At 39.5% G+C, this 19,343-nt stretch overlaps 1 protein-coding gene across 1 annotated transcript in view; it reads right to left on the bottom strand.

Moving 5' to 3' along the window:
- PCNXL2 (pecanex-like 2 (Drosophila)) overlaps nucleotides 1-19,343 on the bottom strand; it is a 155,156-nt gene that overhangs the window by 90,887 nt on the left and 44,926 nt on the right. Inside the window, exons 13-15 of the mRNA XM_009329229.1 lie at nucleotides 17,146-17,317; nucleotides 12,049-12,159; nucleotides 10,340-10,431 (exon numbers count right to left, since the gene is read on the bottom strand). Coding sequence (XP_009327504.1) covers nucleotides 10,340-10,431; nucleotides 12,049-12,159; nucleotides 17,146-17,317 — 375 coding nt within the window. The remainder of the gene's footprint in view (nucleotides 1-10,339; nucleotides 10,432-12,048; nucleotides 12,160-17,145; nucleotides 17,318-19,343) is intronic.

The raw sequence follows: 19,343 nt of genomic DNA, 5'->3' as shown, positions 1-19,343 counted from the left end.
GCAATTTAAACTCTTGCCAGCACACTCTGGGTATAACCAAGATGAGAAACTGTCTCTGGGTGACTTAAACAGCTCAAATTGGCTAGAAATAATAAGAGAAAGAACATGAAGCTTAAGGAGCACTTATCAAGACCAGCTTCATCTGTGGAGTCCTCAGCTACAAATTAGGGATCCTAACACATACTTGCGAGTTCTGGCTGTAAAAGGACACAAATTTTGGCTGTGAAGGACACAAACTCAGTGGATCAGATCCATAGCCATTTCACTTATTAGGTTTGTTCAGAGCCTCCACACAACTTCTACCTGATCAAGTGAATGTGAGGTTACCAGATCCTGACATCAGAGTACTTTTTCTGGGTAGGTTTTGAGAGACAATGCTCGTAGGACCTGTGAAACTTTAAGCCTTGTTCAGCTAGTATGAACAAGGCATCTTCTGCAGTATTTCACTTGAAAAACTTCACAACTTGTACAGGACCAATATTTTCACAGAATAAAGTGGGTTTATTCATCTTATTTTGCCCAGTGATATGCATGATTTCTTACCAAAGCTGATTCACATTAAGAAAGATTTCATTTCTTTCAGGCGCCATGAATACCTGGGTAAAACAAACTAGTTTGCTGTTAAGGGACAAACCACCAGCTGCAACGTGAGGTTTCTTTGGAATTTAGTGATGAAATTCCCATTATCCTAAGAACTGGTATCACAGAAATGAAACTTTAATTCCAAGAATCACCTTCCCCTCATCATACTACTGAACATCACAAAGATGAAAGAAAGAAGTGTCTAGTTCTATCAAACAATCCTACTTAAAACAGTCATTACCAACAAAAGAGAGAGTTACATGGTATTACTGAAAGAATCCAGCACCATATGTTTGACAAGTTAAACTTTGCCATCCAGTTCCACTCTTCATTTTGTTGTTCCTAGTTTTGGGGCCACATACATTTTGGGTTAACTTTTCCCATGCTTAGCCTCACATAAGAAATTCATATTCTTCAAAACACTGAAGAAAACTAACTGGAGTCAAAATGTTCTGAAAATGGCTGAACCACAGCCCATCCAAATATCCACTGCATTTCCAGGGCAATACAACTGCGTACAGATCCACCCAGCAGCTTCTAGTGCATGACTGCCCCTTCGCCCTGCAACTTATTTCGAAAGCAAAATACTATAAAGAGCCCAGCAATATACCTGGGTATTGAAATGTATCAGTAGCCAGTTTGAGAAATCATTTCGCCCTATTTCTACTGTAAAACTGCACATGGCTGATTCCTCATATTAATGTCTCAGGAACTTTTTACTTCCATATTTTCTGTATATTACACAGAGCTTCTGCACTTGGCTGGCCTGTGCTCCAGTCCCTAGGTGTCATTGTCCCCTCAAAGCTCAGCTGTCCAGGAGCCAGGAAGGCAGGCAGGACAGGCATCGATATTTGCTATGTGCCTAGAGAACAGGATTTTCCAGAATAATGCTACACAATGTTGTACAAAAGATGAGAATGAACAAAGGTGTCATTTCTCCAGCATCAGTGTGATGTACCCTGCTCCATTTTGTCATTTTCCTCCCCCGCTAACGATGCCTGGTAAAGCTTTAAATTAAAAAGATGAAAAAAACCAATATAGCTGATAATTGGACAATGATTCTTCTCAGTGGGAAAACAGAAATGACAGGTTTTAGTCTTGGAAGCTGGTATTATCTGTCATACTAGACAGGGAGTTTGACTTCCTACTTTACCTCATTTGGTTGAGGTGACATGTAGTGCTTTCATATACAGTTTTGACTTTGATGCAGGCACTCAAGTAGTCATTTTTCAAACAAGTGAAATGGACTTATAGGGTTAAGGATGAAAGTGATGAGTTACAACAGGCCCAGTGGTCCGGGTGGTGGTGTTCCATTTCAACCACAGAATCGCCTAATCCCCAAACAACCCACTAAAAAGGAAGATAAAGGTGTCTTTGAACTTACAAGCCTTTTACCACTGGTAAAGGTGGTAAAAGGTGGGGAGACAAATGTATTTTTAAAAAGTGGCAATACTAGTTTTCTGTCCTACATTATTTATACTTTTTGCTTCTTTCTTCCTTTAAAAAAAAAAAAATGCATGTAGCAAACTCTTATCTTTCAAAGATATGCTAAAATAAATCATATGTCCCACTCCAGAGACAAAAAGTGCTCTGAACACTGCTGTTTTGAAGGTGTTTGCATACTGACTGGCTTTTTAAATATGAAGACAAACTCCAGTTGTTCTTCACAAAGAACAGACATCATCTAATTTTCCACTTTCTTGTGATTTCATCATTATTCAACCAATTTTTTTTTTTGGGGGGGTGGGGTGGGGTGTGTGTCTTTCTCCTTACTTCCAATCCCCAGCTTCATCATGGATCTATGCTATTGCTCATATCAAACAATATGCAGGACAGCTGTTGATGGTCAGCCATTTCACATGTGTGATGGTAAATGGAAAGAACTACTATCATCCTATTTCTGAACATACAAAAACTTTCTGAATGAGACTGTAAAAGGGAATCCTCATCCCGCCCCCAAATGTATGAGAAAATGGTAACAACGACCTGTCCTCCACAAGGTTAACTATAAACTTAACTGTATTACCATGGATACTCATTTTCAGTGAACACTAACAACCAAGAAATGTGAATTACTCATGGACTTCGCGTTATACTGGTTAGAGACAAATTCTAGGGAGAGATGCCCACCAGCCTTATGTTCCCATCATCCATGGAAAACAAAACATTACTTTCCCAGAAGAGCTCCAAAAACCTGACAAATGATAAGCTACCAGGATACAGATATCACTACCCATTCTGAGCAATGTTGTCTCTGTTTCTCTGCACTCCCAACTGTTATCTGTGACCATATTTTCATTGCTGAAATTTAAAATCCACAAGGATGGGACTGATGCAGGGGTATGCATGTGTGCGCGCACACCACCTTACACAACAGGGTCCTGGTCTGTGATTAGAATTCCTTGGCTAGAGATTAAGATGAGCAACAACTTCAGGCATCGATACTCATGTTTCACATAATGGCGAGTTTATCCTAAACAAGAAGTGCAGATTTCTACATTCCTATGCAGTTACACACTTCTGTAAGAGTAACCCTGGGCCATATCAGGTGCTGCAGACATAATTTACTTTTTCTGTTATATCTTGACAATAAGTTCATATTATACACACAGAAAACTAAGTGCATAACTATTGAAGTTATGACTAAAGTGCAAGTCTGACTACGGCTGCGAACCACTCACAGAAACATGTGATATCTGACAATTCTCTCCAAAATTAACATTCCTAGCAGCTCTTGCTTGAACCTCAGGGGTCTCTAAATTGGGAAGTACATAAAATTGATGAGCTTTGTCTTCAAAACCTCCAACAGGGCTGGAAGTATTTTATGCGGTAGAAACAAAGCTGTCTAGTAATCCTATACTTCAATTTTTCGTCACTTACACATCCGGGAATTCTGTCTATACACATGGGCCCATTCAGTGCTGTTTAGAAATTTATTTGGGCAGTCTTAGCAGATTGAGGGAGATGTATACTTGCAATTCTTTCCCATTATAAAACCTTAAGACAAATATTTCAAAATTATTAGTACACAGATGAAGCCTGCATCGTTAAAAACAGGAATCAAGAAGCATTGTTATTCTGATTAATGAGTTTAAACTCATTAAACAACAAACTAAACTATATCAATGTGAGCTGAGAATGGTTTAATACACACACAGGATTTTTAGTAACTGTCCATTGAAGCAATAAGTTACCAGAAAATACTTTCTTCGGTATAAGGTAATGGAAACTATATAACTTTCATTTAAAAAAATACGCACTTACGCAGAGCTGGAGGAGGCAGCTGTGCCACATACGAACACATTCACATCAGTTCAACTTTTCTGACCCAAGTCCAAAATCTGAAATTTTTCCAGGCTGATTAAGATAAACCACAAATTCCTTAAGCAGTTAAAAAAAAAAAAAAAACCAAAACCAAACCCCACAACCAACACACACAAAAAAAGCTGGATGACAAATAATTAACTGGTTCTGGATAAGTTTCAAGTCCAAAGCAGCTGATTGGAACAGAAGGCAGAAGACGACTGCCTGATTCCGGAAACCTTTGGGGATGTGCTCTTCTGCCCCACAGCAAAACACTGATGTGCTGGAATGCTAAAGACTGATATCAAGACATCTAAATTCCAGACTGAATATTTGTGGAAAAAGTAGGAGGGCATACCTGGCTTTTTTTTTAAATATCTGTTAAATATTTGGGCACAGACCACAAAACAGATGGAGTGGGAGACAAAAATCAGCACATCAGGCAATTCTAGTCAAGTGAAAAAGATGGTGTAGAAGTTCCCATGTCTCCAGTCTAATGGATGTAATATCTGAAAATAAAAACACCTCCTCCAGAAAAAAAAAAAAAAAAAAAAAGAGAGAAAACCTTTTCATATATCAAAGCTAAGGTAGCTATTAGAGCTGCCAATTTCTGTTCAAGATTACAGGACTGAAGCTGAGATCAGAAATAAAGCCAGGCTGAAATGAACGCAGGTAATTTTAAACTAAACTGTTACCCAATAGCTTCAAAAAAGTAGCTAGCTGAAAAATTGCTGCTATTAGATGTAACAATCCACGGAATGACCAAGAGAGGTGATAAAACCATGTTTAGGATTTAGAGCTTTTTATTAAACAAGAGTAAATGAAAATTCATAGAGGACCTGGAAAGAACTGGAATAAAGAGTGCTGATATCATGGAACAGAGGTCTGGGAGATAAAGAAAATCTCAAAGCAAGCAGGAGAAACTCAGGTCTTTGTGCTTCAGAAGCTAAGACATTTATCTTCTCTCTTGTCTGAAATCAAGTTCACAGTATTGTTGTATGTAAGGCTGGATAAGCAGCTGCTGTCATATCACTCATGACAGGGATGTGTCATGGGACAAGATGTATGAAGAGATGTTTTACAGCACCTGAAAGCTGTAGCCAAACCACCTTTGCATCACTGGGATAACACAACCGTAAACCAAAAATCTATCCAGGTGACTTCACATCATTACCAGAGGGAACGACTTCTGTTCACCAGCTATGTCAGGCAGTGACTTGAAAACCTGCTCCACTCACAATACGCTCCTTTGACTGACAACAGTAATGAACAGTGTCTTGTCCATCAGTCCTCAAGGCCTCAAACACATGGATGGAGACCTGGAATTCCAGCTATTTCGTGTTATGCAGTTTTCTGCAGAAATTATCCGTTATAATTTTAGATGCAATACCCTGTACTTCCTACTGTGAACAATTTTGGGTTTTCTTTTTTAATTTGACAGCTTTAAACAAAAAGAAAACTGATCAGTCAGCAGTAGCACCACCAGAGGAGGTCCCGACAAACTGCAGACCCACAGTTCCTCCACACAAACAGCAAGCAAGGGCAAAGCTGCTGAGGAGCACTCTGAAGAGGGGAGCAGATCGCTTGGCCACAGCAGGTGGGATCCCTTCACTTCTCAGTCTCCTCCAAACAACGTGTCCCTGTTCCTCCTCCAAGTGTCTGAGCCACACAACTCGAACACAGGCTTCCCCATCATGCGATGAGTTTGTGCCTGGCTGCCTAACAGACCGACCCTTATTTTAGTTGTGTGGAAAGTACATGTTTGGTCACACAACACCCTGTGTCCGCCAGGTGAGCTGTATGCTGCCACCCCCCAAAACACATCGTATGCTTCTGATCAAGTCCTGTGATGGGACATATAAGCAGCCTGCCACACAATCCAACCTGCACATTCACTGTTAGCACAAGGCTAGAGATCTGTCCATCCTCTTCTAGGTGGTATGTGCATTTTAGCCATGAGAGAGAAACATTGCTGATGGCAAAGATGCTGCAAGGTCATTCAGGAAGAGTGGCAGGGCCAGATGAACTCATTGGGCACGCCAAATTTTGTCTGCAGATCATAGGATGAACTCTCAATCGAGAATACTGTACAATAATTTTCCTCAGGCAACTTATCTGAACAAAAATCAATTATAATTATTAAGTTAAACTAATGATAGGTCTATACCGCAGCTGCTTTTTCATAGAGACTCTCAGCTGGTTTTGTACAACATAATTCAACAGCAGAATCAGTCTGGACAAGTCACAGGATTTCAGCACAGGCCTATTTGTCTCAATTCTCAGAGCTTATATACAGATGTTGAAAGTTAACTTGAGTACTTACACTATTTTGTGGACACCTCAAAACAACTGCTCAATTCTTACTTTCTATTTTTTCTAAAATTGGAGTTCTAGAGCAAAGAATTAATTGCTGTGAATTTGCTATTCTAAAATCATTTCAAAATTTGACTGCAACTAAATCAAACTATTGTACGTACATATATAGTTGCTGTTCTAAAAATGAACAAGAAAAACTCACTTAAGAACACAGATCTATTATAAAATGAACATTGTTTGTTTACTTTAACAAAAAAGAAAATGTGGTAAATTAATTATTCTTCTAATGAACTTCTTCAGGAATATTATCTTTCCTTTTGGAATAATTAACATACACAGAGAAATGAGGCTAGACTATTTCACCCTGCAAGATAATAATTAGAACACAAGAACCACTTAAGGAAGGAGAGGCTCAAGCCTGATACCGCTGGAATGGGTCTTCAGCCCGGGCATTTGATGTGAGCAATTGTTCACCAGTAAAAAGCACACAACCACTTAGAGATCCATTCTCCTCTGCAATTTATTTCAGGAAATAGAAGTCTGCTAGTTACACCTGCTGAGCTATAAGATGTTCTGCCAATAAACAAAGTTTACATTTGAGGATGCTACATTTCAGACAAGAAATAAGCTTTGCAACCCAGAAATCCTGTGCCAGAGAGAGTCTACCATGTTTCCCTGCCCTGAATCTTTTCGATTGTGATGATTTTTTGACCTCCATAAATACTGAAAATTTTGCTCTGTTGGTTTTGCCAAACTGACTAAAATTGAAAAGAGTAAAATAAAAATAACAAATGAAGAATAGCTGTAGAGTGCAAGTGTGGAAGAGATGCCATTTCTATCTTAAAGAAAACCGTGTACCTATCACCGTTGTGCAAACACCTCAATGAAACAGACTACAGCATTTGCTCAGTTTTGAGTTAAACTCTGCAATTTCTAGTGCACCAAAAATCCAAACCTTCATTTGATTAGGATCAGAAGTTGTTGCTCAATACATATCAAAACAGTTCTAGTTTCTTAGAGGAGTATTAGACCACCTTTCACAGCGGTCCCTATTCAGGATCAGATTCTTCTCTTACATTTAAGCCAATTCCTTACTCCTCCAGAAACCAAAGAATAAGTCTGATAGAATCATTCTCTTGCAATGTTATAGACAACAGTCCAACAGGGAAAAAAATCTCCGGACCTGACTGAAGAATAAGGAGGATTAACACAAGTGCTTATTTCCTAACTTCTAGAAGAAAAAAAATGTATGAAATTTCAAGCACCCCAGTAGACTGAGATTATGAGCTGAAGCCAAGTGGAATCATCTTTACATGCTTTAAATCAACCTCCTCAGAAGTGCCTTCACAAGAACAGTGCCATAAAAATTCAAATTAGCTGTAATTTCTGTGTGAACAGAAAGTCTGCACTTAATATTGGTAATTTACAACAGATATCTTGTAAATCTTCCACAGCACTCTACAACTTCAGGGTAGCATTAAAAGCATATTTCTAAGCAGTTTGAATTCTAATCCACAAGGAGATTGCTTATCTACAAAGACACCTGCATGCTGTAATTTAAAGTATTACGCTGAGAAAGGAGTCTGTAGAATATTTTAAGAGGCTTTTCTTCAATACTGTTTATAAAACTATTTTTTAAAGTATCCATCACACAACTTCCCTACCCTTAACTAGTGAATCACCCTCTGCTAACCTTAGGGGAAAAAATGATCATTTCCCCAGATATTTGCCTGTTGAACAGTGGTTTAACTCAATTCCTTCCTTCCATATAGCTATTTCCATTTTTCTCATTGTTTCTCCCCCCTGTTATAGATTTTTCTCACTCTGTTCATCCTTACAGAGAGCCACCTTCTCCATCCCAGATGCCAGTTTCCAAATCATTAACACAGCCGGAAAACAGTAGCAGGAATACTAGCTACTTTAGGAAACTGCATAAGAAGCAGTTAAGCTTTCTAGCATCACACAGCTGGGTCAGGCCAAACCAGTATAACTGATAGTATAACTAAAGGGGGGTAGATTTAGGCTAGATATAAGGAAGAAATTTTTTACGCTGAGGGTGGTGAAACACTGGCACAGGTTGCCCAGAGAGGTGGTGGATGCCCCATCCCTGGAAACCTTCAAGGTCAGGTTGGCCGGGGCTCTGAGCAACCTGCTCTAGTTGAAGATGTCCCTGCCCACGGCAGGGGGGTTGGACTAGATGACCTTTAGAGGTCCCTTCCAACCCAAACTATTCTATGATTCTATGATATACTGGGTGAGCCTGGTGACAGGAGATTCCCTGGGAGCACACCACATGTTCAAAGACATTTAAAGTGTCTTAATGCAGCACTGCTCAGCAGCTGAGTTGCCATAATTTATCGTGTATGGACTCAAGCCACCCAGGGGCAAGATAAAATGGTGGCTTAACACATTTTACCTTACTACTGGGAGTGGTTAAAAACACCCACACAGCCAGCTCTGATCATCTGTGAGAGATCATTAAGGCATTATAATTGACCTTTTTTGATTTAAGGCTCCTATTCAAAATTCTAAGTGGAAAGTTGTTAAAAGCCATTATAGAAATGCTTATGTTTCTTAAAGATTCCCTCAAAGAAAAATCTGATCACTCCTCTCATCTGTGTAAATCGCCAGCCTGGGTGTTGACAGGATACATCCTTGGCTGTTGTAGACCTCATATTGGGATCTCTGTGTGTGCTATGCATCTGTAGCACCATAAAGCATCCTCTCACGTATGTCCGCAAGATGTCAAGAGCAGCTTGTAAATCACTGCACATCCTGGTGCACTCCTGCATGGGCACTGACAGCATCTAGCCTGTAATGAAACACTGTCCCTTAAAGGATAAATTTTATTACAAGTCTAAGATGAAATTCTGGTCTTGCTGTGGTCACTGGGAATTTTACAGCAGACTTGAAGGCAGCCAAAATTTCATTGCTATTTTTTAAATAAAACAAAAAATGCAGAGGACATATACATTAACGGCAAAAAAATAAATGCTTTAGATTGAATATGGCTCAAAACGCAGCATCTGCCAAAAACCAATATTGGGCATCCAAGGCAGCCGATCATTTTGCCAGCATATAGAGCCATGGCACACCTGCATCCTGAGCACCATATGCAACTTACTCTCCACATCTGAAGGTCATAACGGAGTAAGAGAAGGCACAGAGTAGGGCAACTAACTTAGCTACTCCTGAGAGAGCAGCTGCTTTACAAGGAGACACTAGAAAGGCTGGGACTCTTCAGTTTAAAGAGAAGATGGCTGGGCGGGATATGACTGATGCCTACAAAACTGCAAAGGCAGCGGGTACAGTGAATGCAGAACAGTTCTTCCACAAATCCTGCAATACTAGGCATAGGGAAGGCTTGGTGAAATTAGCAGATCAGTTTAAAACCAATGAAGGACAGCACTGCTTTGTACAGAGCACAGTGAACATGTGGAATTTGTTGGCACAAAGTTGTGGAGACAGACAGGACCAGAACATTCAGGAAGGAACTTGGCAAATTCATAGACAACAAGTCCACAGATACCAAATGAAATAATCAGGGACACACTCTCCAACATCCCTAATCCAATAACTGTGGATACTGGTGGAATATTAGGGAAAATAGTGGCAGTCATCTGGCTTGCATTAAATTCCTAAATTGCATTTCCATGTGGATGCAGACACATTACTGGGTCAGATGGTCCACTGGTCTGCCCAGGCTGGACATTTAAGTTCTTAGGCATACTGTTATGAAGCAGCAACAAAATCCTTCATTTTTTTCCTTTGGAAATATGAACCTTACTAGGAATTTTGACCAAATTCAGCCTGGCTTATACAGGTCAATAGGAGTTGCAGCTTTTTAAGCCAAGGCTGCTGTTAGTCTTTGCAGGGGAAAATTCAACGGATCATTTCAGACTGGTACATATAAGAGGCAAACAGTCACAGGTATTAGACACACATTTACTCCAGTATTTCTACTACAGTTTCAATATATTTCAGTGTAGCTAATAGGCAGAACCTGAAGCATGGCTTGTTAAGCTCATCTTGATAAACAACAATGACAACGTAGCACCAAACAATGCTGGTCTCCCTAGATTATATGAATTTTGAGCTTCAAATTTTGATTTTTTGCAGTGTTGTTTTTCTGGCTTACCTTCACTGCACTGAAGCAGAAAGCATATAGGACAATCAGAACCACAAAGCTTCGGGAAATGCTGTATAGCGCAGATACGAACCCAGCAGCAGCTGAAATATAGACATTACATGTTAGTTAATGTCTTCCTAAATGAGAACGTGCAATCAAAAGAAAAAAATGAAACAGCTCTTGCATCACAAGAGGTATAGAGATTAAAATCAGATATCACAAAGCTGGTTGTTGAGAGAACACCTTCAGTGTCCCAAATAAGCTCACAAAACTGTTTACAGCTAAGACCGAAAGCCCGATGCCACTGTACTCCATGTGTTTTCCACTGGCCTGAGGTCCCACACTACTGCTTTCCGTACTGAACATTGTTTTGCCAAAATATCAGTATGCCTCTTCATGTTGCTACCAAGGAGGAATGAAGTGATCTACAAAACTGGCAATTTTCTAGTCAAACTCCATGTGGAATTTTCCTCCTTCCCTTTGCTCCTGAAACACAGGCTCTGGTATCATCCAAAAGCATCCTAACTTGCTTGGTCAACCATGATTTGTACCATATTAAGGTACATGAATGAACTAAAAGGGAGAGAGAAGGATGGCAGCTGATCTCTTGCTATAACCTCCTCTGAGAGCTTCCAGAAGCAGGGTAGGAAAAGCTGTCAGACAGAATTAGGAGTTCAGCAGTATCAACAATGGAGACACAGGGGCTGCAAAACCATGCTCTAATTAGGGTTCAACATACACTGGAATCATCATTATTGACAGGATGAGGACTTTATCCATCACATTATTTCCTCCAGGTCTGCTATGGTGTTTATGAGACAAAATCCAAAGAACGCCCATGTCATCTGTACTAGTTTTAACCACTTGCCAAAGGCTACGCCTACAGTAGCAAGCAGAACTATACACTAAGTGTGGGTTTGTGGAATGAGAAGTGCTGAGGATGTCATATCCATGATATACATGTTTGAAATGCCTTACTGCAGACTATCTCTAGTCTGGTCCTACAGACTGTATGCTCATTAGTGTTTGGAGTGCAATAGGTGCACCCTTACAGTGCACCTTTCTTTTAAGCTTCATCCAAATGGAATCCAGTTTGCATACTCTGACATCATTCCATGATGCAAAACAACATGTGGTTAAGTGGGAAAAAGGAGGAAGTTTGTTTCTGATCCAAACTAAGATGACAGTGTAGATGCATTCCAATCTTCTCTGTTACTTAAGCTATAATGAGAAACAAAACCCACCACTACCAACAAAAAACCGATGCGTTGTCTCTCACAGGCCTTGTTTAATCTCTGACTGAAATACCACCAAAAAAAAACCCCCACACATCCAGTATCTTGTGAATACGCCTTACTACAGAACAATGCAAACATTTTTTTATTTTTATTTTTCAAATGGAGTTTTAACACTTTTTTTTTTTTTTTAAAGTTTTTCTTTTTTATAAATATAGTTAAGATACACATTGAACATGCCAGGAAGGAGTTCTTTGATGCCAACCACATTCTGCAGCCTATAGCACAACTTGTATGCAACTTTTCAAAAGAAGAAAGAAATCTAATCAAGGGGGTCTTATCAGTATTCACCCCACTGTTATACGAATACCATTAGTTGTTTGAGCTTTAACATGCAATGTGCTTTAAAACATGCAATAATATACTCTGATCTAAGCTTATAAGCCCAGAAAGGGATAGCTCAGGCTGCAACTGGCTACTTACCAGAACCACCAAAAAGCAACATGTCTATTTGCTCCAAAAGATATATACAGAAGGTGTTGATTTGAGGGAAAAGACCAAGAAGAGAAATTGCAGGAAAGCAATATAAAAACACTAAAGAAAAAAAAAAATATGTTAGAACACAGTCATACATCACAATGTATGGAGAACAGAGAAACATGCATCATACCAGAATAAGAAATTTTTGCAATAAGTTCTGAAGATTACTCAAGTGAGCATACCTTAACAGCAACGATTACACTTTCCTTCTCATGTATTCAAAATAAATTATGCTATTTTACATGTAAGAAACTATAAAGCTCAGGGGTTAACTTTAAGTTTTATTCTGGATAAAAGCAGTGGTAGAAAAAAATAGCATTATGTAGCCTCCTCACTGCTTCTCAAATACTTTCAAAGTTATATTTGTTCTATTTAAAGTACAGAAATTTTAATTTGCAGACTCCGGAACTTCCTCCTTGAATCTGAGATGGTTCAAGCACAGGTATAACAATTCAATACAAACAAACAAAAATATTTTAATGGCTAAGATCCTAAGTATCTTAGCCAGTATCCAAGTATCCTGCCTCTGCCAACAATCAACAGCAGACACTTAAAGCAGCACATAAAAATGGGACAAACCTATAGTGAAATGTCCCCAGAGTATTTCCCCAGCTTCCAACAGGACGGACCTTGACTTTGCAGTAGTGAAAGAACATTAAAAACAGTAAAGAAACTCAGGGGTAAAACCAAGCCTAACATCTTTACATAGTCTCTTTCTAAATAGAAGTGCTAATATAAATGGCTGCCTTACAGCCAAGGAAAAGCAGGAGTCATCATTCAGGTAATTGTGCTGCTAGTCTTACGTTCTGCTCATTTCCAGCCACTCCTCCTTCCCATCCATTCACTCTTAGCTCCACCCCAGAAAATGCTACGCCTCTAAGCACACACTTGACCTAAGTCTCCAATACTGTCAACTATCAAGGCTACATGCACATGTTTAATCATATCCTTACTGCTTCGTTGTACTAGTACCAGAATGTTCTGCACGGTGAAGGAGAGAGTTGTGTGTCAGCCACTATTCCTCGTAAACAAGTATGTATCTGTTAGTTTACATGCTAGGAAGACTGCAGTTTCCTCCTATTCATTCTCATAAAAAGCAAATTAAACAAATCACTAGTACAACTTATTCCCCTTCCCACCACAGTCAAGTTTTAAGAAGGTAACAATAGGATTTGTGTTCTTTGTTGAATACTAATTTCACATTTTACTCCCAGCTCCTCTTACTAATGCATCTTGTGCTAAAATAAAACAATACACCAAGTTTGATCTGACAGCTTTTATCTTCATCGTATTATACACTACTGCTATCTAATATTGTAAATCTTGCTGAGGAAGTCAAACACAGGAGAAAAAATGACATACTCAAGTGTTAAACACAGACAGGGCTCACTTAAGTATACTTGCATTCACAATGAGCCCTTCATCACAACTTCCTGCCGCTGGCACAAATTATACATACGTAAGAACATGAGGAAACACTGTCTTCTCAATCTTTTACATGCAAGCACCATTATTAATCTCCTCTTCCTTTAATACTCTGCTCTTCTTTTAGATATTTCACCAAGCCATGCCAAGCCAAGCAAGGACCACTTGAAGACAGACAACTGCATGACAACAAACTGCCCAGCAGGCCACATGGACTCGCCATGGGATCAACTATCCCAAAAACTCACTGATGAAACTTACAGGAGTTCTTGTTCCTCCGGAAAAGGGCTTGCAGAACTGCCAGGTCTCATCTTAGACTACTGACTTACAGTCCAAACGACTGCCTTTGCTATAGCAACCTCAGAAAAAGCTGAATAAGAGCAGGGGAAGGAAGGACGAGACCAGAGACATTATACTGTCAATACACCAAAATATGCAGGGGTGAATGTAAACGAGGAGGGAAAAGTTGGTTGACTACAGTCATGTCCTCACCTCACCCTCTCTCTATTAATACCTTGAATAATCCTAACAACTTCTTTAGCTAAGGTAGCTTTGTTTATCTCATCCTGCACAAATGAGTATACCAGAGAGGAAAATAAACAGTTGTCACTTACAAAAAGATTGAATTCAGGAGCAGTAGTTTCCCTTGTGGGAAGCAGACAATAAAAGCAACTTATTAATCAGTTTGAATTGCATTATGAATTTCAGAGAGAATTTGTTTAAGCATCACACGCTTCCATACAAAACACCTTTAAGAGCTGGACCACTAAGAGATGCTTGTGTGAGCTGCTGGCATTTAACACCGCAGTTCGAAGGTTTCCTCTAAACGAGTAGCTACCAGGTAAGTATAGGAGGGAAACACAAATTTTGACTTAGAAACTTTGGGTCTTTTGAGAAATGTAGAATGGTAACTCAGTGGCAATGTCACTGCAAGCATTTTGGAAGTTTAGAAAACTATTATTTTTTAAAAAATTATATATCTGAGTACTAGTCCATTTGCTGTGTAATACTACATACTTTTTCACAGGGAAAAGAAATATGCATTATTTCAGTGAGAAATAGTCTTTTTGTTCTCCCCCTCCTGAACATAGCAGAGGATAACATTCACAGAGGCTTTCTTCCCCCGACAGAAGCTCAGTCATTGCTGAAAGCAGGAGGCAGAGGACTTGCTATCACAAAATTTTGCCACCACCTGATATTTACTCTTCTGAGATGTCTGCCAAATAATGCCACTCACCTGTCTAATGCATAAATGGTTTCATCACAAAAACTATCATACATTAAGTGCGTAACTACTTTTGTCACTAACCACACCTGTAGCACCCAGTGACTGAGGTTGGCTCTGTCTGTGCATTTACTTGCACTATGTATGTTAATCTAGCAAAAAGGTCAGCTGAAATAAGGAATTCCAGATGAAAACCATAGTTAGAATGAATTAAAGCCATGATCCCCCAACTAATATAAATCAATAACAAGAACCACCATCAATTTAAAATAAAAGAGAATCAGATCCTAAATAGATTGTTTGTAAAGAAATGGACCTGTCAAAAGCCACATTTCTTAAGTAATTAGGTTACGCATCTAACAAATTTCCACTGATTTTCTTTCATAACCTTGTTTCAAGACTTTTATGACAGTATGCTATGCAGCATCACACTAGTTCCTTGGTAAGTCCTTTCTATGATTTCCATCACTTTAGCTTCTTACCATAGTGAACATCTGAAACAGAAAACTTTTCCTTTCCTCGGTATTTGTAGCGTGTAGTCAAAAATCCCTCGATTTCCCAACATATCAACTCTGAATACTATAATAAATTATGAGTAAAATATAAATTAAAAAGTCACACTAAGATGACAAACCAATAAAAAGATATCAAAAATACCTAGCAAATGGCAAAACCACAAAACAATAGCAACACTTCATTGGTATTCAGCAGGGCCAACTTACCTCCCAAAACAAATACTGCCCAAAACAATTCTATACCTTCAGTGCCTAAGGGAATCTGTACTCAAAGTGCAGCAAAATGCTGGAGGATGCCGACTGCCATGGCTTAGGGAAGTAGCTGCACTGTAAACACTTGCAAGGATTGACGGCAGCCAGAAGCTGGGACTCCCATAGAGACAAAGCAAGGAATTGCCAGAGCGCGGCACCACACATCACTTGAATACAACCACAGATGTGCCAGCTCCCACAGCTGGCAAAATAAGAACGGGGACAAGCAGAGGGAAATGGTTTCTTCTCCCTCTCTGTGAAACAGATGCCAAGCGAGGAGATGAGCCTGTATTTCCTCTCACCCCCACCCCCTCCAGGCTGTTTCAAGAACCTGCTCCACCGTCTCTTTTGAGGCCAGCCAAAATTAGCACATTTATAACCACACTTTTTTTCTTATACTGGTTGCTATAGTTTTTCATTTCTCTCTATCCCAAGAGTCATTTAAGATTCTTGTTGAATTATTTATCAGCATTTTTACTGTTCACCTTTGACAGGCAGAGAAAATAAGATGTAAGAAGAAACTTTAATGAGACCAAAGGAAAGTAATGAAAGAAGCTAATGAAAATAAGTGAGATGCAGGTCTTCATTATTCCCCTGTTTCTAGTGAGAAGGAATGGGAGTCAATGAACCCATATAAAGGACCAGAAGGCTTTCCTAAAAATAGTATGCCTTTCAGGCAGCAATAGCCTGACTTGAGTATAGCAAAAAGCAAGTACAACAATTGCAGGTGAACAAAGACCTCAAAGGTCATACACTCTATATCACAATTTTTTCCTCTACTGCAGTAGGTTTTCCTGGTTCTACATTCACAAACCAATGGGTTGCCTTTGGTACACTACGACACAGCTCTTGGGAAGTTTTCACAACTTTTACAGTAACCTTTAATTTTTCTACTTCATACCTAACAGTGTTGCACTACTTGACTTGAGTCCAGTTTAGCACTTATATCTGTGACACAACTAGAGCAGCATCACAGTTACGGACTGCAAGTGTGTAACAGGAATAAGTGTCCTGACAGAACAGGGTGTCTCCAGCTGTGGCCACTCCAAATTAGTGCCAAAGGACCATCAGTCCTGTTTTGGGGCAATACCTGAATGTCCTCAGCCACCTCAGGACATGATTCCAGAAGGAAACAGGTTGGAAGAGCTACTGCAGAGTGGCTGCTCCACACTAACTCATCACATGGACAGCAAGATTAAACTAAACCAAGAAAAAGCATGTTCTTCATGAGCGGAAGAATGTCCATCTGAGGGCTTGGCACAAATTGGCTTCCAGGCATTAAATTTAAAACTCAGCTTATTCCGCAGTATGTGCTCCGCACAGACAAGCTCTTACAAAGATTAACTGCATTTCACAGATGATGTCTTTTGCTAATAACATCAGTGACTGAGTTTTCTATAGAGACTTTTCTATGAGCCTCATTTCATTAAGAACTCCTTTTACGTGAGGTGAAGGTTGCCAGCTGCCCCCCACCCCCATCTTAAGTCATTCCAAATGTTTCTATCAATTTGACTTAGAGTTGTGCCTCCATAACATGCATTTGATTGCCAACATGGGAAAACAGAGACTTCCCTGGCTAATGCTTAATTCATTTTTACAGTCCTAGGAAAAATATTGACTCACCTATTGCATGGTCTCTGGCTGACTGGAGAGATCTAGGCGAAAAGAGCTTCAAGCCATACATGGTATAAACTGGAGGATTTGTGTCTTTAGATCCAGCATCTAGCAGCAAAATAAGGCCACACAATATACAAAAATATACAGGTCTGCTGTAGGTTATGATTTTATTGTGCCCCTGGGAAAAAAAGAAAAAAAGAAGAAAGTGGTCTTTATCTTCTCCAGAGAAAACTTTCAAAAGGCACAAAAAGCAGTTAAGACTAACTCCAGCAATCATTTATGTTTTTGAAAATCTAACCTTCTGGACCTTTCAAAACACACTAATTGCACAAGTCGTCATTTTCTGTGGAGGAAAAAAAAACCCTCAATCTGAACCTTTCTTTTCAATACAAAAATATTTATTTCTCTATATAACTTTTATTTTAATGACTGTCTGCCTCAGGTAGCTTGGCTTTTTTTTTTTTTTTACTTTATGAAATATAAAATTAGTTTTTAATTGCATCCTAGAAGTAAAAAAAAAATAGTAGAGCACCTCCTACGTGCAGTGTGAGGCATGGAGATTGATTTTTTGCACCAATACAATTCAGTCTTTTTTGTTGATTTGAACCACTTGACAGCAAATCAGCGTCCCTCCTGGAAGGGTTGACACTCATCAGCAGTTTCTGGACTCTCTCTCATGCAGCAGTTTGAAATTATGATCCAAAGGAATTAATATGTGGAAGGATCCTTATCTTCTGTCTTTCATACACATCTCTGACAAGACTGATTTGCACTAATCTTACAAAACACTGCTGTGGGGCTGTGGGCCAGGGAGAATAACAGATGCTTAAGAAAAATCTTGATAGTTCTCCTGGTAGCAAGCTTAAGGGTAAATAAGACATTGTAAGTGCTAGTGAGTCAAAAGATTCCTTTGTGTGTGAAAAGCCAGGAGCAAAGTGACAAGGATTCAAGTTTGCCTTGCATAAAGCTGCTGTGAAACTGTTCTTATTTGTAAAATGTAATTTAAGTGAGTATAATAAAAGACCATTTCTTTTTTGAGTCTACTTACTAATTTGAAACAGTGGCCATATTTGTTTGGCTGCGAGCCAAGCTCGTATGTTAGCATTGCTATTAACTGATCTGTACTGTCTTTTGGGATCAATCAGTTAACAACGTGGCAGATTGCAGGGAACTAGTGGTCTTATATTGCACCTCACATCTATGGAATATGAATCAAGTTAGACTGACAAATCCTAGCTGTTCAATCAGAGTTTCAATTTTACTAATGCCTTTTTTTTTTTTAAATAGGACACATGCCCATGAAAAAAAAAAATCAAAAGGAGAATTAGAAAGATAAAAATCTGACTTAAAAAAAGATTCACTTAAAATACTACTTTCCCGCTGTTTTTAAACTTCAGTTCCTTTATCTTAAATACGAGCTGTGCCTTAGGAAAAGAAACCAGTAAATATTGCATCTAAACAATTGCTTAATGATTTATATCCTGATGTGCACTCCAGACCAAAGTCTATTTTATCGTGATGTTACATTCTTGACTTACCTCTTGAATTATGGAAGCCAGGTTTTATCTTTGCATGATAATTATTTGAAGGCAGTTGGATAAGACTGAGTCAATGACTAGAAGTCCAGACGTTTAGCTCCACATACCTTTCAGTTCCAAACAGAACACTGACATACTCAATTAGGTTTACAGTGTATATTTAACTCTTACTTCTAAAGTAGTTCACAGTGTACTAGTTGAAGAACCGGCTGAAGGGCGGGGTTCAAAGGGTTGTAGCGAACGGGCCTACATCTGGCTGGCAACCGGTCACCAGCAGTGTTCCTCAGGGTTCAATTCTAGGGCCAGTTCTGGTCAATGTATTTATCGATGATCTGGATGCAGCAGTTGAATGCACCGTTAGCAAGTTTGCCGATGATACCAAACTGGGAGGTGCTGTTGACTCTCCTGAGGGACAAGATGCCTTGCAGAGAGATCTAGATAGACTGGAGCATTGGGCTGTGATTATGGGATGAAATTTAACAAGTCCAAATGCCGGATTCTGCACCTGGGACAGAGTAATGCCAAGCACAAGTATAAATTGGGAGAGGGGTGGCTGGAGAGCAGCCCTGCAGAAGGGGATCTGGGGGTGCTGGTCGACAGCAGGCTCAACATGAGCCAGCAGTGTGCCCTGGCAGCCCAGAGGGCACACCGCATCCTGGGGACACT

The sequence above is a fragment of the Pygoscelis adeliae genome, unplaced genomic scaffold (genome assembly GCF_000699105.1).
Source record: "Pygoscelis adeliae isolate BGI_AS28 unplaced genomic scaffold, ASM69910v1 Scaffold77, whole genome shotgun sequence".
Taxonomy (NCBI): Eukaryota; Metazoa; Chordata; class Aves; order Sphenisciformes; family Spheniscidae; genus Pygoscelis; species Pygoscelis adeliae.
The sequence above is the reverse complement of the archived record's forward strand: the minus strand, read 5'-3'. Positions and strand labels throughout refer to the sequence as shown.